General features: G+C 33.1%; 3 protein-coding genes across 3 annotated transcripts; 2 read left to right on the top strand and 1 right to left on the bottom strand.

Annotated features, from left to right (window-relative positions):
* Nucleotides 1–172: 172 nt before the first annotated feature.
* LOC134278446 (xylulose kinase-like) lies at nt 173–4,732 on the bottom strand (the record flags this gene model as incomplete). Its single annotated transcript, XM_062760766.1, has 12 exons — nt 4,522–4,732; nt 4,155–4,237; nt 3,744–3,813; nt 3,013–3,093; nt 2,662–2,748; nt 2,458–2,550; nt 2,117–2,218; nt 1,900–2,031; nt 1,526–1,585; nt 1,311–1,392; nt 622–662; nt 173–288 (listed from the first exon to the last, which is right to left on the bottom strand). Coding segments are annotated over exons 1-12 (1,001 nt in total), but the record flags the coding sequence as incomplete, so codon positions are not given.
* Nucleotides 4,733–5,175: 443 nt separating this feature from the next.
* LOC134278444 (mitotic checkpoint protein BUB3-like) lies at nt 5,176–10,475 on the top strand. Its single transcript, XM_062760764.1, has 7 exons — nt 5,176–5,244; nt 7,471–7,667; nt 8,028–8,097; nt 8,661–8,812; nt 9,136–9,319; nt 9,450–9,669; nt 10,017–10,475. The coding sequence occupies exons 2-7, from the start codon at nt 7,473–7,475 to the stop codon at nt 10,174–10,176; spliced, it is 981 nt and encodes a 326-aa protein (XP_062616748.1). The 5' UTR covers nt 5,176–5,244; nt 7,471–7,472; the 3' UTR covers nt 10,177–10,475.
* A 1,794-nt stretch (nt 10,476–12,269) lies between these two features.
* On the top strand, nt 12,270–13,754 carry LOC134278445 (uncharacterized). The gene has a single exon (XM_062760765.1). The coding sequence runs from the start codon at nt 12,270–12,272 to the stop codon at nt 13,752–13,754; it is 1,485 nt and encodes a 494-aa protein (XP_062616749.1).
* Nucleotides 13,755–27,656: the final 13,902 nt, after the last annotated feature.

The raw sequence follows: 27,656 nt of genomic DNA, 5'->3' as shown, positions 1-27,656 counted from the left end.
TGAACATCGTAAAAACATTCTAACAAACCTGATGTAATTTTGATGAGTCAAATTCATTTTCATGTGAAATTACTGAAATCTTTTTTTTAATTTTACTATATATATTCATTTATAAATATATATATTTTTCCATGTCAAAAATCATCCCCTGAATGATTGAAAAATACACTACCAGACTAGAGACATATAAGTATTGGAGTCGATGGGGTTAACAAAGACATTGCCATCCAGTTCCACAGTCTGACTCGGCAGCCAGGAGAAAACTGTATCACTGGACCCAAGACTTATCTATAACAAGAATATGTATGATAATAAGTGATTACATATGGACTAAAACTACAATTGTGATATGTGTGATTTGTTTTACAAAGAATTAAATTTTTTCACAATTTTTTTCATCCAAAGGAGCAGTAAAAAAATTTTAAAGAATATGTGATTTGACAAGAGGCCCATGGGCCTTATAGGTCACTGAGTATCATTTAACAACTTTCCAACAATTGAATTTGATTGGTGTTTTTATTCAGAGGCTCAGGTGAGCTAATAAAAGACTTTTTTTTACAAAAAAGATATGGTTTTATAATGCTAGTAAACATATGTTTATCACCAGTGTCTTGTACTTACAATTGTATCACCTAGTTTAGGCGCCACTCCTGCCAGGGATGCTATAAAGATACAAATAATTTTGTAGATTTGATAATGCACTTGCAGTTAAGGTTCAACATACATGTTAACTCTCCCGATTTAGGCGGGAGTCTACCGCTTTTTCACTCCATCTCCCGCCTACCGATTTAATTCAGAAATCTACCGCTTTTCTACAAAAGCTGCGTCTAAAGTATTTTTGGTTCGCTTGGGTATCCATTTTCGAAGCCACTCTCATAAAATCTCGCTAGATAACGCGTGATTTGAACCGTTCAATCTTTTAATAAGAGAGGTAGCTCTCACTGAAAACAATCATTCCTTTAAACAATCCGTCAAGTAAGTCATTTCTGACAAATTTTGCACAAATGTTTTGCTGAAAATGTTTGTATCATAATGATAAATTTGATTTTTTTTGGGAAATGATTAATATGTGAAAAAACAAAACCTAGAAGGTATTATGAAAAAGGATGAAGGATCTGAAAGTCTTCTCAGTTTTTACAGAAGTAAGGATGTTTGTTTTTCGTGTTTTTATTCTAAGATAAAATGAGAGGGTTTTTCCTAGTCCTTAAATATATCTATGAAAATAAGGTCATATATGTATACTTAAAAAAATATTTGCCTTATTGAAGAAAACTTATTTACTACCAAATTTTACCAAAATACTAAAATACCTGGGTTATCTCCTGTAAAAGCCACAACCTTGCAATTTGGACTAAAGTTATATCGACCAATGAGAAACTGGCTCACGTTTCCCTATCAAAGATACAGGAAGACATGTAAAAATAGATTGAAAAATCAATGTACAATATTAGTCCTTAGAAATGCAGGGTATGAGGCAAAAATTCGATGAAGACTTTGTTAAGTAGCTATTTCTTGTTAAACTTACAATGACTTGTTTGGATGGCACTGGTTCTCCCAGCTTCTCACTCAAGTTTGATCCACAAGCCTTTTAAAAAAAAAGAGAGATATACACATATCTACTAATTTCTGTAAATCATCTTTTTTTGCCCATTATCCAAGTACTTATTTTTTTATGTGAACACAATTCATTACACTATTTATTTAATCCCATCCCCCTGTGATCAAGGAAAAGGGGCTGCTAAAACAAAACCTAAGAAAAGAAACAAGCCAGCTTCTATGATAGACATAAAAAATGAAATAAAAAAGCAAATCTTGATTGACTGATGATCAGCATGCATCCAATTAATTGAAAAGGAGATAAATATAGGATAATTTGAAATGTGGAGGACTTAAAAATACCTGAAGACATTCTGGTGACCATTTCTTAGTTCTAATGTCCAGAAGGTTCATTCCTGACCCATCACTCAAATCTATTGGAGCATAATCTCCAATCAAAAGGGATGCTGCAAAACTACTGACCAATGAAATCCTCTGCAATATTAATACAGATTAAGTTTAACAGGTGACCAGAAAAAAACAATGATTATGAGAGCAGAAGATGGTAAACTCTCTGTACCTCAGTGTCATTGTACTCAGATGGTCTTGTCTGAGAAATCTTCATAATCTGGGGCCCTGTAAACCTCTCAAAAGCACGAGAACCAGTTATTTCTGCTAGTTTCTACAAAATCAATATCTTTAAAGTAGTATAATTCAGGGGCAGAATTCGAAACTTTAACCGCTTACAAATCATTTGGTTTAATTTTAGATTGTGTCATTCACTAAAATGCTTTCAAGCTACCCAAATATCAATGAGGTTGGAGTTGCATGTTTTTAGATGCACTGCAGAACACTTTCCAAAAGTATGAACAGCTTTCACTGTAAGATAATTAAATCTTAGAAGACTATAATGAAACATACCAAGGGACCGCCTACTTTTTCTTCCAGTTCACGGCAGTTCTTTGTTGTACTGGCATCCATCCATATAGGAGAATCAGGGATCGAAAAACAGTTCTGTAATTTCATGTTATAAAGCCATATAATCCTTTAAAAATCAAATGCTATTTGTTTTTGAATTGGCCCTGGGGGTAAGACTCAGGAGGGAGGGAAAATACTTTATATTACCTGTAGTTGTTCATGGAGAGGTTTTTTGTCATCAAGATTTCTTAAGATTTGGTTTGTACCTTTTTTCCAGTATGCACTGCCATGTTGCTGCAAAGAAAAGAGTACCTGCAGATATAGATGTACTTGCACAGTGACACCTATTTTTATTCTTATATTTATCTCCCCTACTTCAGTTTAAGTGTTCAAAGCATTCACTAAAACATTTAATTTAGATACACCCAGATCCTTTTTATTAATTCTATTGATTCCAAATATTAGGGAGGAATTCTAATTCAAAACTTCCAATTATTATAAAGAATTAAGATACAATTTTTTGATAAAATATACATGTACATGTGAAAGGTGTCACACCTGCCCTGCCCCTGAAATGCATGCCACTTTGTGAAAGGGAAAACCATCCTTCTTCATTTTATCTAGCAACAAGTCAAAGGCCTGTCCAAAAAATGCAAATAATACAAACATGTTTAGTTGCAGAAAACATTCCTACCCTATCAACACACATCAAGTATTTTATGCCTATTCCACATTCAGCTTTTTAAAAGAAATTAACTCATCGAGAAAAGCAAGAAACCCTGAAAACAGTATTTATTATATAGAGCATATCATGTACTAATATAGTATAGTATTTTTATTTGGTATCATGTCATCATACATAAAACAAATACACATAATTATACTTGATCTTGTTACAGTTGAAAGTTGGTAATCAAGATTTTATAAATAAATAATTTAACATGACTAGATAGATACCAGGATAACCCATTAAAGCTCGAGAGCTTATTTCCAATGGGGTCCTAATAACTAAATAACTAATAATGTCCCAATTATTGAATTACTTGTCCATAATATTTTTATATTATTAATAACTGCATATGGATGTCAAAAATTTACCTAAATACAGAAATAAGATATATTTTTCATTTATTAAAACTTTTTCTATTTTTAGGAACATTGGAAATATTCAGTAGTGTTTGGGGGGAAATATTTTAACAGTATACAGTGGTATAGTGGTTCATAAACTAATTTAAATAATTTTAGATAAATATATATGCTATGGTACTTTAAATGACAGGTAACCTTACCTTGACCCACATGATACTAGGGGCAGTAACTGTGACATTATCGTTGTGGATGTGCACCCCACCATGAGTTCTAAAACAATATTCCATACAATGATACATTCTATAAAATATTTTCACACTCCAATTTAAATTTCAAACTCATTATCCTGAATTTTCTGACACTTTAAGAGTTACATTGTTTCATTGAGTTCTTGAGATAACAAGGTTTGACTGTAGATAACAATGTTTGACACACTTGTAGTAGTATATTCCAGGGTAGCTGCAATAATGTAGCCCTCTCCGATTTTTTTAATCTGATCCCCCCCCCCCCAAAAAAAGGAGAGGACTACATTTGCAGCTAATTCCAGGGAAGAGAAAATTTTTTCCATCTATATAAAGTTAATCAAGATAAACATTCTAGTTTTTACTTACTTGAATTCTGGAAGATCGGAGTCAAACTTGACTGCTGTTTCATTTACAAGTTGCAGAGAGTCATTTATTGCTTCTGCCTTGATCTGTAAAAAAGGAAAAATATACCTTCTTGTGTCATTTAATTTGATTGAAAAGATGTATTCTATATTCTAAAAACCGTACAAAAAGTAATACACATGTATACGCCAATGAATTTCCCATCTGAGTTCCTCTTAGATCCGCCTAACAATTCTTTTTTTTTTTTTTTTAGATCGGGATCAAAATTTTTTGTGTCTTTACTTTTTCTAAATTTTGTTTGCAAATGCATAACTTTTGTCAAGTGACAAATGGTTTAAATGTAGCTATGTAATAAAATGCATTCACCTACTTGTTGTGTGCTAAAATCAAATCCCAGAAACAAGCGATCTTCACCAGCGTCCATCGTTATCTGCCGAAGCTGAAAACTGGGTCATTCTACGATTAGGCTGTCCCTGAATGGAGGCGCTAAAAGGGGAAAAGTATGCGTGCTGGTCGTGGAAAAAATTAAAACTTTCTCGAAATAAGACTGAGTACCAAACAAAGACATAGATAATATAATGCTTAATGTTATTATTTGTCTGGTATCAATTGAATATTATAATCATTTTTTGTGTGTTTATAATTTGTGTTTTTATTGAGAGATGCACAACTTGATTGAACCCCAGTAATTCAAAAGCGGTCATTTTTGTTTATATTTGTTTATATAAAGCTAATTATATTTTGACTCTGTTTATTTTCCTTGTGATTTCGTTAGGCTATAAGATATACTGCATGTTTGGCAAAATCCCCCCTTTTTTTTTTTAGATCAAACACTCATTACCAAGTGATTACACTGTAAACTGGTAGAATAAAACCGAAATTTTGCCTCCTAATCTTTTACAGCAATACAAGTATTTTGCTATGAAAATGTGGTGATTTTCTTTTTATTTTAAACTTTGAAACTGTAAACTGCAGCCGTGGTAAAGGTATCATTCCGGGTTTTTAATAAGTGTCCGTTCACATTTACCTTTTCGTTCACTTCATGAGTTTCCTATTTTAGATTTTGGCGGTGTAGTGAAAAAGAAAACAAATTGTAAGATTGATTTGAAATGTTTGCACTAAATAATAGGCTCTAAATAATTTTTATCTCACGAAACACGAATTTTGTATTTCAAAGTTAATAATTTGCGTTAATTTAATACTGTAGTTACCGAGTGTTTTAGAGATATAACGTCTTGGGGAAAACTGTACGGTAATCCACGTGTGGTGCAATTTGTTTTAATCACACGTCTGTTTTATTATTATTATTAAATTTGTATTGTGAAAAAGAAGCTGTATATTGTATATTATAATATGTTTTACGGTGTGACTGTTGGGGTGAGCGCAGTTTATTTACTATCATAAACCTACACATGTCCTGTCTATCAAGAAAAAGAAAGAAAAAAGAATAAAACAAAACAATAAAAAGAAATCATTTCCCAAGCCTCGGGATCGAGATTCCAAACTTCTCGGAAGTTTCCGACAAAATCGGAAATACCCGAACCGTTGAAGTGACGAAAGTATGACGTCAGATAAAAAGTTCTGTTGACTTAGGACCAGACTTAGGTTTTATGGAATAGAGATTGCATTAAATCGTTCTTTTCAAGTAAGTTGTTGCTATATTTTAGCCACCATGTTGCTATGCACCGCAACATCCGAGTTTCACGGAAGCAACCGACATGACTTCGTCAAAATTCGTAAGTTTCCGGTGACGTCATTTGTTTCATTTCCGAAGGGCAAGGTGAAAGTCGGTGTTGTGGCATGGGGGTATTTTTTTTAATAAGGTAAGGCAAAATCATTTCGTTAAGATTTCGGTAAGAAGCAATGTTCCTTTATTTTTTTACTATTTTTGATTTATTCGCGCAAAGGACATTGGGTAGTGCAGGAATTCTGGGAATGTTGCACAGAGAATTTGGCTGACGTATGTACAGATTTCAATCCGAATTTCCTCTGTTCGTACACGTTAGTCTATTGAGCTCGCTTCGCTCGCTATTATTTTATGTTGTATTTTACTGTCTTTTGCAAAACTCGTGAAACAGGTCCAGCACAATCGCTTGATTAAGCTATATAGCTTTAAAAAGCTATATAGCTTTATTAAGCTATTTAAAATAGCTTAATAAAGCTATTTATATGCAATTTTCAACAAAAAGGTTTTTAGAAAGAAGTAAACAAAAAGTCGCAAGTATTTGACTATGCATATATGTACTTATGGCTATCAAAAATACAACCTAAACCATAGAAAGTTCTAACATAGCTGTTGTTGAATATTTTTAAGCAAAAGATGAATTTCCATTGTTTGAGTAACTGCACTATTATATCAAGTGCGGTGAGGCGTGGATAAGTATGATTGCTTCTCATTATGTTGAACTGTTACCAATCAATTATCCTGTTGGCCATAACTGACCACCTTTATAATTTCATTCAAGAGATAACTGTGTGTTCACTCATCAATAGCCCCCAAACTTTTAAAACTTTGAGTTCAAAGTCTCTCAACATGCTCAAGGAGACGCAATTTGGTGAGTGATTTTTACATGCATTGTATTCAGAAGAGTTCAAAGTTTAATATTCCCACTGCACCAAGGTGCGACTTTTTGCACATGCTGAAAAAATAAAACATTTGAGAAAAAGTGTGATAAAATAGCTTAATCAAGCTATTCTGAATAGCTTAATAAAGCTATAAAGCTAAATCAAGCTATATAGCTTAATCAAGATGTTGTGCCGGACCTGTGAAAGTAACATTTAATGATAGCAGTTGAAAATTTCAATTGTTCTAGTAGTGGTAGAAAATGTACATATTGCCAATCAGGGGGTTCATTCTGAGTAAAATACATGCAGGGAGAATTATGGTTTTGGGTAGAATTTCAGTATTTCTTTGTCAAAATTGAGACATCTTTATTTATTCAGAGAACAAAATTGTCTGATTTTAGAAAGTTGATTTGTGAATTGCAGCATTCAAATACAAAATTAAGTAAACTAAATTTTATGTTAATTTTTGACTTTGATGAGAAATTTTACCAAAAATGTCAAGGGAATAAAAAAAAATGTAAACTTGAAAAAATAAATTTAACATAGTTTGTTCTAGACTTGAAATTTGAGAGAGAGAGAATACTTTGTTGAAATTTTTATTTTAAATGAAAATCAAGTTCTATGTAAATTGATAAACCTGTTGAACCCATTAACTTTCTACTCAGCTCACAGGGAATAAAAACCCAAAGCTTATTGTCTCATTCTGTGCACACTAAATTATTATCTGATATAATTTTTTAAAATCTTTTTCCAGCAATGGCAGAAACACCTAATGAGTTTAAGCTAAAGAATGCCCCTGATGATGGGATTTCTGCGGTTAAGTTTGGCACGACCAATCAGTTTCTCTTGGCTTCTTCCTGGGATTGTACCGTTAGACTGTATGATGTCATCGCCAACAACATGAGAATCAAGTACAACCATGCTGAGCCTGTGTTAGACTGCTGCTTCTATGTAAGTCAGTGAAGTGTCATCTAGACCATACTTGGGGCTGTAACACTTAGATGAGCTCACTTTTGATTTCAAATTCAGTCTCACTGTTTTTTTTTTATTAATATTTTCTTTTGATAAAGTGAAATCCTGTGACTTTTGGGCATAGGAGCCAGGATTTAAATTTCTTTATTTACATTAGACCTAAAGAATATAAATGAAATAGATTTGTTAGTAATGAGTTAAGCTAAGGACAAGAAACTTATAAATGTACAGAAGTTAAAGGGGATTATAATATGTTGGTAATTTGAAATTAATTATAGATATATTTTCATTTTGATTACATTGTGAATTTATTGCTTCAGTTTGATTTGATCTTTCTAGGATGCAGTGCACTCCTACAGTGGGGGACTAGACTGTACTCTTAAAATGTTTGACTTCAACACTAGCACAGGTATGTTATCAAAAGATACAGAAGGTATATTTTTACTGTATTTAAAATGAGTCTTTTCTTTACTAGTAATTGTATATATCTACAGTCAACAACTGTTTAAAAAGTACAACCAGTTACAAATGCTGAGTGACAGCATATAAATTTGTATTCTTAACTCCAAAATAAAAAGGCCAAAAATAAAATGGACTTTTTGTTAAGTGTTTAATTCGCAAATATTTTAATGAAAATATTTCAAAAGCAAATATTTTACTTATCCTAAAATATCTCCTTGCAATATATCATAAACTATTTGGAGTTGTCTCTCCTCTGATATGGGACATTTGTAAAATAAATGCATCTTAGTCTTGCATTAGAATCAATTTCTTTAATAATATACATTAATTCTGAAAATCTGAAATTCTACATATTTCCTGACTCTAAATGTCTATTCTGTATTCAATGGAGTTCATTGAGTAAAAAACAAATTAGAGGTAGAGCAACAGTTGATCATCATATAAATCAAGTCACACCTTTGAATTTAAAATGTAGTTTTAGTAAAGGATACACTATAAATTTCTGTACAGAACAGAATGTAGGTCAGCATGACGATCCTATCCGTTGCGTGGAGTACTGTCCGGAGGTTAACGTCATCATCACGGGAAGCTGGGACTCCACGGTCAAACTCTGGGACCCCCGGGCGCCGTGTGCTGCGGGCTCCTTCAGTCAACCCGACAAGGTATTCTACAAAATTCAGATAAATGATAAAGGTTTGCTTAATTTTAGTATTAAAACATTATGTCGAGGATTTGCCATTTAATACTTCCAAATTTATGCTAATAAGGATTTGCCACTGTACAATTCATGTAAACTCTTAAAAAAGGAGAAAGTTGAAATTTGTATTGTGAAAGATGCTGGAAAGACTTTGCATCATAATGTTGACTTGTACAATAGAAAACCACTAGTTGATACTTTTAAATGAGGAGAATATCTATATATGTACTGGGATATTTGTCAGAAAGTCTGTCCTAATCAGTGTCACTATCTTGACTTTTATGGCAGGTATACACAATGTCTGTGTGCGGGGATAGACTTGTGGTCGGTACTGCTGGACGACGGATCCTGGTTTGGGATCTGAGGAACATGGGATATGTCCAGCAGCGAAGAGAGTCCAGTCTCAAATATCAAACTCGCTGTATCCGATGCTTCCCAAATAAACAGGGATATGTACTCAGCTCTATAGAGGGTAAGCTTGGACAGAAGTGGTGTAAATGTAAATTTTAAAGAGCTCAGAAATTGTAATAATGAAAACATGGATATGCTATGTTTAGATCTACAACTGATCTTTGACAGGAGTATTATATTTATTATTTAAGGGAGAGTTGCCGTGGAGTATTTAGACCCCAGTCCAGAAGTCCAAAAGAGGAAATACGCATTTAAATGTCACAGAATTAAAGAGAATGGCGTGGAGAAGATTTACCCTGTTAACGCTATCGCCTTCCACTCACATCACAACACGTTTGCATCTGGAGGATCAGATGGATTTGTCAACATCTGGGACGGATTTAACAAAAAGAGACTTTGCCAGTTTCATAGGTGAAAAGAAATTTTCTTTAAATAGATTTTATCCTGGAAAAAAAAACAGCAGTATTCGAATATGGAAATTTAAGCCAAGAAATTAATATTATTTCCGAATTTCATTGAAGATACAATTACAGTGAGATACTGTCATATTACTTAATATACACACTGTGTTATTTTTATAACTTTTCCCTCTTACACCTGAGTTTTTATGTAAGCCCAAAAATTTATAATGAATAGCATATTAACATATGTGAATTTCCTTGAAAATATTAATAATAGCTGCATAATTCAATTAAAACATGATGTCATTTATATAACATTTTGCTCTTATATTGAGTTCATGTAACATTTCTTTGCAGGTACCCCACGGGGATAGCATCATTAGCTTTCAGCCCTGACGGTTCTGTGTTAGCCATTGCGTCATCCTACATGTACGAGAATGACGAGCCAGTGGAACCAACAGAGGATGTGATCTATATCATAAACGTCAGCGACCAGGAAACCAAGCCAAAGTCATGATGTCAAGGTCATTAGACCAAGGTCATGGTTGTATAATGTGTTCAGAGGGAGAGATCACAGGAATTTTACATAAAAACTTAATATTGACTCAGTGACTTCATTATTACCAGGATAAATGATGTTATTTTTTAGTCATTTGTCAATGACCTCTAGTGACTGTATTGTTGTTAGCAGGACAATGTACGGCCATTTCTTCTGTAATTTGTCAATTTCAGTGTTTTAACAATTCCTGAGTGAGGAACTTCATGTTTTATACATTTTGTGTCACTTTCTTATTAAAATCGATGTTTGTAACTTTATTTCCTTTATTTCTTTATGTCTGATTCTTCAAGTAGACTAAGTTATGTAAAGTTCTTTTAACTCTGATCTTAGCTGCAGATCTGTAGCTCACAGATCTGAAAAAAAAATAGGATGGACAACCAGAGAGCTTCAGTGCCACCTTTCAAAAAAAGTGTATACTTTTTGTGTACTAGAAAGGTCTTATCACAGGTAAAACACATGGAATATGAAAGCCCTATCTCTTCTCATTCAAAAAGTTATGACCAAGGTTAAAATTTTTGAAAAAAAAGATGTCAAATTTTAAGGTCACAGGTAAAAAATCATAGCGTATTAAGAAAGGTCTTGTTACAAGTAATACATATGAAATATGAAAACCTTATCACTTTTCATTCACAAGATACACATGTATTACCAATTTGAAGGTTAAAGTTTTGAAAAGTAGGTCAAACTTCATATGCCCTGTTTGCGAAGAATACACATATGAAGAATGAAAGCCCTAGCACCAACAATTCAAAAGTTATGGACAAGGCTATAGTTTGGAATTCTTGTGTAAAAGTGGGTCAAACGTGATGGTCAAGAGGTCAAAGTTGGTGGTTCCTAAAAAATGTTTTTCACAAGGAATACATTTGTGAAATATGAAAGCCATAGCCCAAACCACTGACTCAATAGTTATGAGCAAGATTTTTACATGACCACAATTAGCCAAACTGCAAGCATCTTCATACTGTGCAGATTGAAATTTGTTCAATGTATTAGCTTCATGGTACAAGTATTTGGTTGAGTCACAAAAGTAGACTAGTTTTAGTGACACACAGAACATTTCATGAAGAACATAAGTTTCTAATTGGTCAGATTGAAATCAAGGACATACACAACATGCAAGTACAAAGTACTATAAGATGTTCTAGTTTTGACAGGATATAAAATAATGAAGATCCTGGTATGCTTAATTTTAGAGAAAATTAAGCATTAATATAGTTTCAGCTGGTATAAATTTTAATTTACAGGATGTGTGCCCCCCACCCCCCCCCCCCCTAATTTTGCCGATATAGTACACCGCAGAAAAGTTTTTAAGCATAGAAACATTACCATATAAAATATTACCATATCTGCTTGTGCCCCCTCAAGAAAAACGTCTGATGTCTTTTTTTGCTTGGCATGAAAGTTTTGGTAGTTGATAGGGCCGCCAACTTAAAAATATGGTTGCCCCCCCCCCCCCAAAAAAAAAGAAATTGCTTCCTGCGGGCGTAAATTGGAACTTTTAAATTATACAGGGAAAAGAGCTTTACGTTTAAAAAATGTGCACAGATAGACTATAAATTACCCATTAATTTTCATGAACTTGTTAGCTTGGGCAACAATATAGGGTGTCAAAATTTTAAAAGTGGAATGTAAAACTAAAAATTTTTTCTTTTTTTTAAATTGGAGAAATTAGGGATCTAGTGTTACCGAGCTCTAAAATTAATTCTTTTATTACTTTATTAGATAAGACACTTCTGTTTATTAAACAATTTAAATCATTAGCGTCAAGTTTAAAACTGGTGAAAAGGTAAATAACGGCATATATCAATATCTTTAATCGTGTATTTTTTTTTCTCAGGAACGCCTTATTTATACCTTCAATATCTAGTTTTGTAGAATTCAAAAGAATATCTCATGTTTACATGTTGTAGCATATACCTGTGTGTTTGCATTTCATTGCTCATCTAGGTGTCATATTGAATAAAATTAAAGTCCGACATCACAATCGCTATCATAATTATCTTACTTGCATGCTAAAACTAGGACATTCAGGTAGGCAACACCCGACAAACATGGCTGCCAATACCACCAAAAAATATCCACTGGGCTCTCCTCAAGAGCACATTGAAATGTGTGGAACTCATGAATTACCTATTGACATGATATGTGAGGACTGTGATGAATTTATTTGTGGTGATTGCGCAAAATCAAATCATAGAGATCATAACTGGAAAACCATATCCACGGCAGCCACCCAAAGGAGGAGAGGTCTGCTGAAATTTTTGAAGAAGATTAAGGAAGAAAATCTACATACACTTGCTGAGAAGCTAAAGAAGATTCCACGACAGATCACAGAAAATAAACAACTATGCGATTCTGAGATTAAAAGACTACAGAAGCATTACGAAGATATAATAGCCAGGCTGACAGAAATCAGAATACGGCATGAAAAGACAATGAAAGACAACTTGATTAAAAAGAATGATGAGCTGAATCATGTGAAATCTGAGTTAGAGAAGACGAAAAGAGGAATTGTTGACACAGTAGAATTCATGGAGGAGAACAACAGCACCATGTCTGATTACAGCTTGATTGACAACCACAGAGAATTGACAAAAATGCTGTCTGAATTAGAGGTTCATATAACAAATTGCGAACATTCAGTGAGGTTCGTTAGAGGTGAAATCAATGAAGACCTTCTTGCACCTTTGGTTGGAAGAACTTTGAATTTAGATGTTATTGGTGTTACTCAAATAAACTGCTTTCAATATGTAGATAAAGCAATGCACGGTTTGGGGTCAATCAGTGAAGACCAATGTTACATACATGAAATAAATTCAAAATACATAGAAAAAATCAATAGGCAAGGCATAAAAGAACATAGATTTGGTATTTTTCCTAATGACATGTGTGTGACTGATAATGGTGATGTTTATTTCACTGACGCGGATAATAATTCTATCAGCTGTCTGTCACCATCAGGATCTGTCTCGACAGTCATCAGTACAGATCCACTGGTACCATATGGAATCTGTAAGTCAGTGGACGGAGGACTACTGGTCACCTTAACAGATGAGGTATCAGATGATCACAAATTAGAGTCTCACAGCAGACGTCTGGTGAGCCACATCACAGTGACAGGTGATGTCATCCATGAGTATGAGTACCAGGAGGACGGTCAGACTAGACTGTTTACAGAGCCATACAGTGTCACACAGAACAGTAACAGTGATATCTGTGTTGTGAATCGTAAAAGTCACACTACTCGTGAACTAGTGATTTTGTCTCCGTCTGGTCGTATGAAGTCTGTCTACCGTGGACAGAACCTGGCAGAGAACTTTTGTCCACATGGTGTAGTGTGTGACTCCCTCGGTAATATCCTTGTTAATGACCCACGGAACAAACAGATCCATCTACTGAGTCCTGACGGGGAGTTCCTGAAGTTCTTACTGACAGACAATGAAGTGAACTATCCCTCCACACTGTCCCTATACAAATCTACACTGTGGGTGGGATACTACGAAGGAGTTGTCAAAGTGTTTCAGTACAGGGTGTAGAAATAGAATATACCAGACTGGACTAAACAACAAGCATCTTTTAAGTATTATGTCATAAAAATTATCAAAAAGTAAACCCATACAAGTACAGTGCATACACTTGATGATTCACTGTATGTTGTTTAACGTCCCACTCGGGAATCTTTCATATGGAGATGTCGCCTACACAGTCAACACTAGTTATCAAAATCGTTTAATTTTGCTTTACATTACATTTTAATTTTGTATAATTTAATTTCACTTGTATCAAGCAATTTTATTTGCTGAATCATTCTGAGGAACATATAATATTTTGTATAACATAACGTGCCTACGTCACAATGCTTTACGTCAAAAACATATTACTGCGCTTGACGTTATTTTTAAAATAATGCTCAATTTAAAGTTTTTTTTCCGGAGGAAAAATTATCTCAGTGTCTATACTGAAATTAAATTATAAGGAATGAAGCTTATTTCAACTTATGTTATCCGATTTAACAAAACTTGGGGCAGTTTACGCTTTCTTATAAACCGCTTCGAGGTTTATAAAGCGTAAACTGCCCCAAGTTATGTTATATCGGATAACATAAGTTGAAATAAGCTTCATTCCTTAAATAAATTTTCCTATTATCAGATTTATATATCAGTTTTACTATTTAACTTTAAAATACTGAATCAAACCAATTATAAAAGCTTTATATTTATAATCTACCAGGATAGAGCTTTCAGGTTTTCTCATAGACCTTAAAATTTTAGTTAATTTATTTTCATTCATTATTTTATCATGAATTTTGACAAGTATGGTAATAAAGAAGAGTCGTCTTAAAAAATTTGTTTTACGTTCTCAAGAATCCAGGGGGGTGGGGGGATTACATAGGAGGCATCAAACGTCCAGCCTAATTCAACCCCATTACCCACTTCAAACCTTTGATACACCCAAATTGGCATGCTAGTATTTGTATTGTTTTTAATTTTGTTTCATGTATAGTGTTCCAAAAGTTTAAAAAAAACATGTTGATTTTGACTAAAATCTTTATTATCAAATTGTCTTTGAAGTTATTGCCTGATTAGGTAGTAAGAAAGATGTACACATGATCATTGATAAATAATACACAATTTAGTTTTATTCTGACAAAATCGCGTCAATACGGAATGAAATGCATTGTAAAAATAAAAACTCAAATTTCGAGCAATCAGCTGCATGTAAGATATCAATCTGTATATACAACACTAGGTCAATCCAAAATTTTCTTTATTAAATGAAATATAATATATAATACAATGTAGGTAGCGACATATACTGAAAGGAAAAGAAACCAAGAGACGGGGTAAAATTTTCAAGTAATATTTATAGCTACTTGTTCGATCGAAGGTATTTCTCAGTTTTGTACACGTGTACAATTGAAATCATTTCTATCAACAAGTTACCAAAAGCTCATTGAGTTTGAATGATAATTCACGAGCTATTGAAACTCAATAGATTGTAGGCCACCAACCATCAATGAAAAAAATGTCATCTTTATCTAACACAACATTGAATCTCATCAACATGGACTTCTTCAGTGCATTAATCTTTCTCATAGGAATATTATTCAGCCTTTCCCACAGGGTAGCTCCTAGTTAGTCAAGAACAACGAGGCTATATATCGATGAAGTTCAAACCCATTTCGATGATGTGCATTTATTTTTTTGAGATGTGCGTTTGTCATTATATGATTTACTTTGTGAATTTCCTTATGTTACGTAGTTTTGTCATTAAGTGATGTGATTTAGTCATTATGTGGTGTACATATTTCATAATATTATGTACTTTCGAAAGTTTATATACTAGTATACGTTGTGTTCAAAAGTCATTGTATGTGATGCAAACATCTTTACTTGAAGTGCAATTTTCATCGTTTTGGATACGTATTTTCTCTGTACATATGCAACAAATATATGAATTAAAAAATTCAGACATAATAATATCATTTGAAAGTTATTCTTATCACTTAGGCAATTAACTAGTAAAGTCTTATTTTAAATCTGAAGCATCTGAGGGTATATTTGAAATGAATTGTGAAATGATTGTATAACGTGTGCCATTGGTTTGTTGAAGAGGTTCTTGCATGATTATCTTACAAGTCGATCACAAAGGTTAAAATAAAATCATCAAGTTCTTCGGTGGGAAGAACCAAAGAAGGAGTTCCCCGGGGTTTTGTTCTGGGGCCTTTACTTTTTCTAGTTTATATAAATCATCTGCCATATCCACTCCATGGTCTCTGTAGACTATTTGCGGATGATACATCTGTGTCAAATACCTCCAAAAATATACAGGACTTAGAAAGATTTACTAATCTTGACTTAGAAAAACTTAATTAATGGTCAAAAAACTGGCTTGTAAAATTCAATCTTAATAAGACCAAAATATTAATGTTTGGTTGTAAAGAAAATGAGGTATCCAATTTACATTTTAAGTTTGACAATCAAGAGATAGTCCCATCTTCTACTCACTGTCATCTTGGAAATTACGTTCTCAAATTCTGGTAAATGGACAAATCACATCGATAACATTATTAAAAAGACTTCAAAAGAAATTGTGGTTCTTCGTAAATTGAAATTGTCACTGAATCGAGACTTTTTAACTAAAATGTATATAACATATATTAGGCAACTTTTTGAATATGCATCAGAAGTATGGGATAATATTTCCGCAGCTGACTGTGATAGGTTGGAGAAATTACAATTAGAAGATGCGCGTATTGTCACTGGCCTACCTATTTATGCTCCTCGTAAGTCTCTATATAATGAAACAGGATGGGAAACACTAGCCTATAGACGGGAAAAGAGAAAACTAGATGCTGTCATGAGACATTAATACCCGCACTATGGTGTTTGCCTCTAAATACACACTCCTTCATATTGGACTTTCCAAGGAAGAAGTCAAAATAATTCTATAATTATCACCGTACATGTATTCGTCAAATTGAACATAAAATTTTCAGGTGACCATATGATCTATGAGCCTCACATATGTATTTTGAATACTTAATTCATTACCAGTCTGAAATAACAGAATTTAATTAATGATTGAAGTAAATTACTTAATTAGATTCAGATAAATATTTTGCCCATAATTTGGAACTTCTTAAATTTACTTTCTCAACGACATATTATTTTAGTACAAAGCGTTTTTGATGAATTTATCAAAATGTGCAAACTGATTTTAGTACTTGGTCGGGAAAAAAAACCCATTGAAAATACAACCCGATTAATTTGTCAATGCCTATCTCTCTCTCCCCCCCCCCCCCCACACACACACACACACACTCTCTCTCACTCTCACATTTTTTAAAAATAGACCTAGATGGCAAAGTTATGTTAAAACATAGTTTATTATGATAGTTTGAAATTTGTTCTTGTACTAAACAGTTTTACGTGTGAACATCTTATTTTCTACATTGGGTTTGCGTCACCCATTATCATATTTATATCACCTCTCGGCACACCTCGGCCGATTCATACTGGCAACGGAATCAGCAAAGGTTTGTCGAATGAGATTATTTAGCACATGTATGCTGACGATGCAGTGTGGTCAGTTAAAATCATTTGTGTTTTAATTGGATTATATGGATTATATTTCATGAATTCGTTGTCACGACCTATGACATTCGGTAAGTACAAGATTTAGTATAGATTGCATAAAAATAAATAAATGCAAATGGTTAGGTTGAAGTTCAAAAAGGGTCAAAGATCTTCGCATGCCACAGTCGACAAATTTCACATTGTCAAGTTATCTCCCGTTGCGGACATTCAGTATATATACAGGCGCAGATCTTTTTTTTCAGAAAGGGGGGGGGGGGTGTCACACCTCAGTCAAAAAAATCAGCCCAAGATTTCCTGAGAAGCAAACAAAAAATAATAATAAAAACAATGATGGTGGAGTCCCTGTTTTCTAAGGGGGAGGATGTCCAAAGTCATTTTTATTCTCTACAGTACATAGTCTTATTTAAATAACTGCTAATTCCAGGGGGGGGGGGTGTCTGATCTCCCTTGCCACTGACTCCCTGTACCTGAAATGACAATTGATCTTATGACTCCATAATAGTAGAAAATTTTTTCGTTTGACTATATAGTATACATATTTTGTTTCCTATGTTTATGTATGTTTGTCTGTCCACAGAAACTTTAACCTTGCCCATAAGTTTTAAGTGGATTGGGCTATACACATGGCTTCAATATTTCATAGGTAAATTTCTTTTGGCAAAACCTTTTGGTTTGTTCCCATCTCGCCTTAACTGTAAAATTTCGCATTCCCATTTCGCCTTAGTATGCTCTCAGGTGAATTAAGGTGATGAAGATTTAAAAATTTAGTATAAAGTATTAAAAAAAAAATACTTGGTGTTAAATGTATTATTTCATTCACTGTATTCATAAATTCCAATTAACTGTTAAATTCAATCTAATTAAATTTTTAAAATTTAAATTATAATAATATTTAAAAATATGAAAATTCCCATTTCGCCTTAGTACCTTTTGACTTTTTCTTACCTGAATTTCATAGTTAAGGCGAAATGGGAACACACCAACCTTTTAATGGGTACCACCAATTTTGACCTCTTGATCTCTTGACCTTGGAGTTTGACCCACTTTTACAAGAAAAATACCTTAAACTTGGCCTAAGTTTTGAACAGGTGGTGCTAGGACTTTCATGCTCTAACATGTGTAATCATTGTGAACTTTCAACAGGTATAATTATTTTTGACCTAGACCTTAGAGTTGAACCCAATTTAACTTTAACCTTGGCAATAACTTTTGAACAGGTGAGGAAGTTCTAGGGATTTCTCTCTTTTTTTCACATGTGTATTCCTTGTGACAAGACTTTCCCTTTGATACCAACAATTTTGACCCTTTGACCTTGACCTTGGAGTTTGACTTACATTTGAGAAACTTCAACCTTTGCCAAAAGCTGCCATAACAGTTGCTGTCACAACAAACAAACAAATAATTACTAAAAAAAAACACAGTATACATGTACATATTTTATATTCAACAGATATACATCTGGTCATATCTCTAGTTCTCCCTTGAATGAGACATGGTGATATAAATTTTAAAAAATAATTATGATAAGAGTTGAAAAGGTTGTGCATATTAAAATATACTAAGCTCTGCGGATGAATTAGATATACCAGTTTAGATATACCAGTTTAGCTTAATTTTGCTACCCAAAGCACCTTGATTAACTATTGATAAGCATACTGTTTTCTGAAATGTACTGATTTCTGTTGTCCATCTGTTTGTCTGCAAACTTTTCACATTAACTTCTTAAGAACCACTGGGCCAATTTCAACCAATTTACATTTAAATATGCAGGGGACTTCTTCTTCTCAAGAACAGCAAAGACATTTATTGTCCCCCATTTTCGCTAAGGTAGGGTACATTAAATCTCATTTGTTTGTCAATCTGCCCATCTGTCACAATTAATTTAACCTTGCAATTGGTCATCATAGTCATATATTTTGAATGAGAAGAGACAGGACTTTTATATTAAACATGTGTATTAGTATTAAATGGGACAATACCATTTTAAATACACTATGATTTTTATTACCCATGACCTTGAAGTTTGACCTAATTTCATGAACAAATTAATTGCTTTGAATTAATCATTTTGAAAGATAAATGAAAGGGCATTCATATTACCTGTGATAAGACCTTTCCAAATGTATCATGACTTTTTGACTCTGTGACCTTGACCTTGAAGTTTAACTTAGTTTTCATTAATGTTGTATTTCCTTTTCATTGAGAAGAGATTCGACTTTCACATTTCAAGTGAACATTACCCATAACAAGATGTTTCCCAACATACTATGATTTTTTACCCCTTGACCTTGATGTTTTAACAAAATTTCAAAAGAGTGAACTCTCCCAAAAGAGGATAAGACCACTGTTTAAAACGAAAAAGGAGTTTAGGGAAGACTGGGCTTTTTCCATAAAAAACGTCATTTTTCGACCCTCATTTGACCCCCCGGGCAAAATTAAAATTCCGAAACGTAACTGCACATCTACATGACCCCACCAACCATCTCCCAAAAGATGATTAGGCTGCTGAATAAAATGTAAAAGGAGTTCAGGGAAGATGGGGCTTTTAGCATAAAAAACGTCATTTTTCGACCCCCATTTGACCCCCTGGGGCAAAATCAAAATTCAGAAACCTTACTACACATCTGCATGACCCCACCAACCATCTCCCAAAAGATGATTAGGCTGCTGAGTAAAATGAAAGAGGAGTTCAGGGAAGAAGGGTCTTTTTGCATTAAAAAAGTCATTTTTCGACACCCATTTGACCCCCCAGGGCAAAATCAAAATTCTGAAACCTTACTGCACATCTACATGACACCACCAACCATCTCCCAAAAGATGATTAGGCTCCTGAGTAAAATGTAAGAGGAGTTCAGGGAAGACGGGGCTTTTTGCATAAAAAACATCATTTTTCGACCCCCATTGGTCCCCCCGGGGCAAAATCTTAAGTCCATAACCTTACTGCACATCTACATGACCCCACCAACCATCTTCCAAAAGATGATTAGGCTGCTGAATAAAATGTAAGAGGAGTTCAGGGAAGACGGAACTTTTTGCTTAAAAAACGTCATTTTTCGACCCCCATTTGACCCCCTGGGGCAAAATCAAAATTCCGAAAGCTTACTGCACATCTACATGACCCCACCAACCATCTCCCAAAAGCTGGTTAGGCTGCTGAGTAAAATGTAGAAGGAGTTCAGGGAAGACGGGGCTTTTTGCATAAAAAACGTCATTTTTCGACCCCCATTTGACCCCTCAGGGCAAAATCAAAATTCCAAAACCTTACTGCACATCTACATGACCCCACCAACCATCTCCCAGAAGATGATTAAGCTACTGTGTAAAATGTAGGAGGAGTTCAGGGAAGAAAAGTGTGACAGACGGACGGACGGACGGACAGCTAGACGGACGGACGGACATGAGTAACAACAATATACCCGAACTTTCTTTAGAAAGTGCGGGTATAATTATGTTTAATGTATAAAATAAAACATGGTATCGCACCGGAGTGTTTATTAAATCTATTACCTCCTGATGTCTCACAAACTACTAGTACCCATTATGATTTACGCAATTCAATTCCAACAATATTTTTATTCCTCAATGTAAAACAAACTTATTACAAAATTCGTTCTTTCCCTCTACAATATCACTATGGCATGCTTTGCCTACAGAGATTAGAAATATCGATACTTTGAATGCTTTAAAAAAAAAACTCTTTAAAGGTGAACCTCCCCCAAAATATTTTTCTTATGGTAATAAAAAAACAAACTCAACTTTAACAAGATTAAGACACAATGTAAGTACATGTATCCTGAAGTCAGACTTATTTAAAGTTAAAAAGTTTCAGATAACACCGAGTGTTCATGTTAATATATATCAATGAAAACACTGAACACTTCTTCTTGTACTGTGAAAATTATGCCAAAATTAGAACGGAATTATTCCACACTATACAGAATAACAATGGAACAATAGACCTTGACATTATCTTATTTGGGGACCCAGAATTGGGTCAACAAAATAATATCAATATTGTTAAAGCTGTACATAAATATATTAAAAAATCAGAAAGATTTTATGAATAACCAGCGTAACCATTTTGCATCCTTTACAATCCCCTCTTAATTTCTTCTCACCTTGCACTCCCATTCCCTTACTTTCTATTTCTCTGCATCCCCTTTCTTCTTCTTCTTACCGGTCACGGTAGCCTAGTGGTAGAGCGTTCGCTTCGTGATCGGGAGGCCCGGGTTCGATTCTCGTTCGCGGCGCCGCGTCAAACCTAAGACGTAAACAAAGGTAGTGACTGTTCCTTCGCCAAGCGCTCGGCACTAGAAGTGAAAGTCACGGGTCTTTCGGATATGACCTTAAAAACGTAGGTCCCTTGTCACGGTAGGCGCTGGCACGATAAAGAACCCTAATTTGAAGCCCTTCTGACCGGCATACGGTGACGTCTCCATATGAGTGAAAAATTCTCAAGAGGGACGTTAAACAACTTACAATCAATCAATCAATCAATCAATCAATCTTCTTCTTCTTCTTTTATATTATTGTATATTTGTTGCTTGTACATCACGTGTATATATTTTTGTTTGTGTTGGAGAGGACCATCTAAATTGGAATAACTTGTGTCCAATCCCAATGATTGTGTTCAATAAAATATGTTTAAATCAAATCAGTTATTATATATTAAGAGGACTATGTTTACTCAAGGTTAATAATTTTTTTTGTTTTCTTGCGGAGTAGGATTGCAAAGCTGAAGAAACTACTGGGTCAATGTGTCCCATATGACTTCTTCGTGATTTAGTTCTAGGATATGAAATAATCAGTGGAAGCGACGTTAGAGAAAGACTGTGGACTTTTGCTTATGATGATCATCTTAAAAATCTTCAATATCGATATCAACACCGTTATTATAATCATCATCGCCATCATCATCATATCACACATATGATCATTACATCTAAAATTAATTTTTAAATATTTTATTTCTTTATTTAAAGATCATGTATTTTTAATAACATATCTATTTACTTTCATTAAATATAGTCAGGCTTCTTCATTTTGAATATTTCATTCAGGTACAAATAAATTCATTTCTAATTTTATATAGTTGTTTTTGCTTCTATATAATCATCACTGATGACTATAAAAGCAATCATCAATTTCCAAAGAAATTATTTTTTTCGGAACAGAAGAGCTAAAAAAATAATGGATATTCTTGTAAGAAGCCCTTAATCTAACGAAATAGAATACCTTTTAATTTCCCTTTTTGATCTCACCTGGGCAAAGATACAAAAAGATCAATTTCAGCCAAATCTTACCACAAAGCATTTTTTGTAAAGCGATCGTTTACAATAGGTAGCACACCCTGTTCCAAGGAGCTTTCATTTTATAAAATTCGAGAAAGTTGATGATATCTTTTTGAAAAATATTTTTTAAGACCTTCTCGGCAAAAAATTAAGATGAAACTTATGTTAAAGTTTTATTTATTATTCTACACTGGTTAATCAGCCGAGCTGTTAGCAAAGGGAAAAAATTATTTTGCTGTTTTGTAGATAACGAAAAAGCATTTAATAAAATTGATCGACATATTATTTATCTACATGTAAATTAGCAGAATGTGGTATCGATTGCCACATGCTGAATATTATTAAATCTTTGTATTCTAATATAAAATCTTGTGTACGACACAGAAATCAATTTTCCGAATTTTTTGGTTGCCATGAGGGTTTGATGCAGGGTGAATCTCTTTCCCCATTCTGTTCTCTCTTTATGTTAATGATTTTGAGATGGAATTTATAGAGAATATGTGTATCCCCGTAGAAATAAGAGATATAACTATGTTTTTGATCATGTATGCAGATGACACTGTGCTTTTCTCAGAGACAGAACAAGGTTTACAAGATATGCTCAATTGTTTAGAGCAGTATACAGCAAAGTGGAAACTTAAAGTTAACGTGGATAAAACTAAAATTGTTGTTTTTAGAAAAGGTGGTAGATTGAAGAAAAATTACTGTTGGAAGTACGAAAACAAATTGATTGATATTGTTGAAAATTTCAATTACTTAGGAATAACGTTGAATTATAATGGTAAATTTAACAAAACACAAAGTGTACTAGCAGCACAACGTAGAAAGAGTCTAAGTAGTTTAATATCAAAAATGAAACCAATGTATTTGAATGTAACCACTAAACTGTCATTGTTTGATACATATATTGGTAGTATAGCAAATTATGGTTGCGAAGTTTGGGGGTTTCACCCAGCAGGAGAATTGGAAAGTATCCACTCAGATTTTTGTAAAAGAGTACTAGGTGTTAAAAAAAGCACCACATCTATGATGCTTTATTTTGAACTAGGACAGAAACCATTACAATGGAACAGAAAATTTAGAATGCTGAAGTATTGGTTAAAATTAAAAAATAGCGATAATTGTATTTTAAGAAATACATACCAAGAAATGTTAGATGTGTGTGAATCAAACACTTTTCCTTACTGGTTGTCACATATAAAAGAACTTATTGATACATTAGGCTTTGGTTATACATGGAACTGTAAAAATAATCTTAATGAAAAACTTTTTTGTTTGAGGTGAAACAAAGATTGGATGACATGTTCATACAAGAGTCACGAAGTTATTTTGAAGGTTCTCCGAAGTGCATTTTGTATAAGCATTTAAGTGATAGTTTTGATTTACAATTATATTTAAAAAGGTCAATATCACAAAAATATTTACAATATATCAGTCAATACCGTCTGTCTTCTCACCAACTAGAGATGGAACGAGGAAGGTTTTTTAATATTCCTACATAACATAGAATAGATACATGTAACACATGTTGATGACGAGTATCATTTTATTCTGGTTTGTCCATTTTTTTTTCCAATGTTAGAAAAGAGTATATTAAAAAATATTATCACCAAAAAATCTCTTCCTTTAAACTTGTTCAATTGTTGTCGACAAAAAATGTAACAGAGTTAAGTAAACTGGGAAAATTTCTTTATAAATGTACAAAATTAAGAGCAGATGTAAATTGAATTGATATAACGACTTTATCCTCACTACTACTATTACTAAACTTATATTATTGTGCTTTTTCTGCTTTATGAATTTAGAATGAATAGTTTGTAAATTTTTTCTATGATCCTGCTTTACTTAATATTCAAATGATATTGAAATTGTTATACATATACTGTACAACGGATTTATGTATATATAAGTTAAACCTATGAACTGTATGGTTCTTGGTAATAAACAATATAATACAATTTAAGTTTATTAAAATCATAACCCCAGGGGAAATGACGAGACTGCAAATGGGGATCAAAATTTTGCATAGAAATATATTTTTTGAATTTCAATTTTTAAGAATATTTCTCTAGAACATAAGAAGTCATAAAAAGTAAGCATCGTCAGATATTCATGATATTGTATAAATTGAAGATTGCTCAATATTGAGATCCTTTCACCTGGTATTGATTTTTATAATTACTCAAACTTTTTCCTGAACTTATATTAAGCTCATTCAAGACATAAAATCTCCTTTCTGAGTGCTTAAAATTTAATTAAGGTTTCTTTTCTATGAAGATACATGTATATCATGAAATTTTCATGTACGATTGGTAGATTGTTTTGTCTTTAAGTATAAAAAATACAAAGTCACGTATAAGTATTCAAAAAAAAAAACAAAAACATGTAACACTGGCACAATTTATTACACATGGAAAATAAAAGAGTTATTGCCCTTGTCATAGCACTGCACATACAGTTTTAAATAGATAGGCCTATAATTTTCTCTTGAAAACTGTATTGTCAATGAATATTTTTATTAAAAATATTTAATGACGAACTGGGTTCTAATACATGAATTTTGCATTTTACCAGCATTCTCTCTCTTTCTCTCTCTCTCTCTCCATCTGAAAAAGGACACACTTCCTTCAGATCACTACATGCACTAGTTTTAAATGAATCTTAAAGCATTTATTTAGCTTACCTGAGCCAAAGGTTCTAGTTAGCTTATCTTATCAAAAATGTTCCGTAGTCTCTTGTCATTGAAGCCATTGTCGACGTTGTTAACTTTTTCTTTAATTTTTTATCGTTCTCCAAGTCACTTGATTCAATCAAACCTGACACAGGGCAAGGTTTCCATTCATTTCAAAGTAAATGGTTAGAATTTAATAATATTGTAACAGGCTTTAGATTGACGTTTATGAAAAAATCTACATCTTTACAAACTTTACAACAATTAACATTTTTTCAATATCGTTTTGACATTTTTATCAATTAAACTTGTCAATTTGGGTGCTAGCCGGTTCTTAGGGACACCTAGAGTATCCTTGGGTCAAGGTGATTCCAGTTTGTTCAAATGAAAGGGCCACACTTTTTCCAAAGGATGGTAATTGAGAAAAAGTAAAAATTAAGTGAAATTATTTAAAAATTTTATCAAGAACTCTTGGTCGAAAGAAGAAGAAGAGTATATGAAAGTTTTCTGACAAACATGTAGTGTACATGTAGATTCAACTGTGTCCAAATCATGACACCAGAGGGTTGGGTGGACCACAACTCTTGAAAACAATAAAGTTTGATCTGTCTTATTAATGAGGAAGTATCCTGATGTGGTGTAGATTCAAATTTTAATTGCTTAAATCATGATCCCTCAGGTATAGAGTGGGTACAATGGGCAATTACGGTTTAACATGGGAAAATGGTAACAAAAAAAATATGATATAAAAACACGGGAAGTACATGTTTTTCTCAAGAAGAACAAAGCCATGTTATTTCATATTTACACGTACATGTATTTATTGAACAGGAAGTGTAGTAATTAAGATTGTTCAAATCATAGATCTTGAGGTCATGATGAGGATCAAAGTTTTAAAAAGGAATACAAAACCTTTTTTATATATAAACTCCTCTGTGTAAGATCAGGAAAGCCATTATTTGTCATATACGTGTAGTCATATTCATATAAAAGCATCATCAGGTAGATTCAGATTTTGTTTAAACAGGGGAAAATGGGGCCTCAATGAATGATCTAATCAAGAATATAGGAAAAAGAATCGGCTTGTGAAAAAATTAAAAGAATGACCACAATAACTCAATAAGTGCTGTGGCCCATGAGCCTCTTGTTTCAAATAGAAATGTATATAAAGCATTAATTTCTTCGATTGTTCATTAATTAAAGTCTCCATACTATTAATCTTATATTGCCGTGTTGAGGTTTCGAGATTTAACCGATTTATTCACCGATTCCACATTTTAATAACAGACAGAGTTTTAATCTATTTCGACTATAAAAAGGTGAGGTTATTCAAGTTCAAAATCGCTGATAAATTTCATTTGAATGTAAAAAGAATATATCTTGTTCATTTTTACTAATGCAATTACGTATTTAATTTTTTATAGCTCAGAAAAAAACACATATAGCTTCAAGATTCATTTTCTGTTTTTTGATATATTTTTTAATTCAAAGAATTACTGTTATTTTGATCCTCATACAGTCAATAAAAAGGTGTAGATATGTACTAGTACATGTAAACAGCAGCTAATTAAAAACAACTTGTGGATATGTACCTTACATTTGTATAAGTACACTCTATACAATTCTAAATAGAAGTACCTGTGTACCTATGTGTTACCCGTTTGATGAACGGAGTAGATATCTAATCTTAAAAACATTGTTTTTCTGCAGCGGAATCCGTTTTCACTTATTTTCCAAAATGATTCCAGTAAAGAAAAAAGCAAAGCAAGTAAAAAATTAATGCAGAAGAAAAAATTGATAACAAATTACGAAGATGGATGGTATATTATATCCATACAGGATGTACAGAATTTTCCGCCAATGTAATGCTTCATACAACGAATTATACTCATTTTGAGAAAGGAACAATCATTAATCATTAATTAACAGCCGATGTTTTTAATTACAAATGGGACTTCAAATTGCAATAAAGCTTTTCTGTATCTATTAGCTCACAGGAAATGAGGTCATATATATAATACTGACAGACGCCTCATGGGGGATATTCAAAACTGTATACCTTATTAGTATCAGTTTATATATGATCCTTGAAAAAACTAATTCTACAAAATTCTCTCTACAAAAGCTCTACCTCAAACCACCAATAATTCTCTGTGTCTCCGCACACGGTTTGTTACATACGAAAAATATTAGCGGAAGTTTGAGACATGTACTCTCGTACACTCTACCATAAAGCAAAAATTGGTAAAGTAGATTTACGCAGCTTTTTGCAATACCAAGCACTTTCAGTCGCGGTTTCCGAATCTGGCCGCTTTGTTGATTCCCCTTCCCATATATATGATCAAAATTACGTGAATAATAGTGAAGAATACAAGT

The sequence above is a fragment of the Saccostrea cucullata genome, unplaced genomic scaffold (genome assembly GCF_032062105.1).
Source record: "Saccostrea cucullata isolate Sc308-1 unplaced genomic scaffold, CSIRO_AGI_Scuc_v1 ctg6533, whole genome shotgun sequence".
NCBI classification, from domain to species: Eukaryota; Metazoa; Mollusca; class Bivalvia; order Ostreida; family Ostreidae; genus Saccostrea; species Saccostrea cuccullata.
Note: the sequence above shows the minus strand (reverse complement) of the source record. Positions and strands in the feature narration are given on the sequence as shown.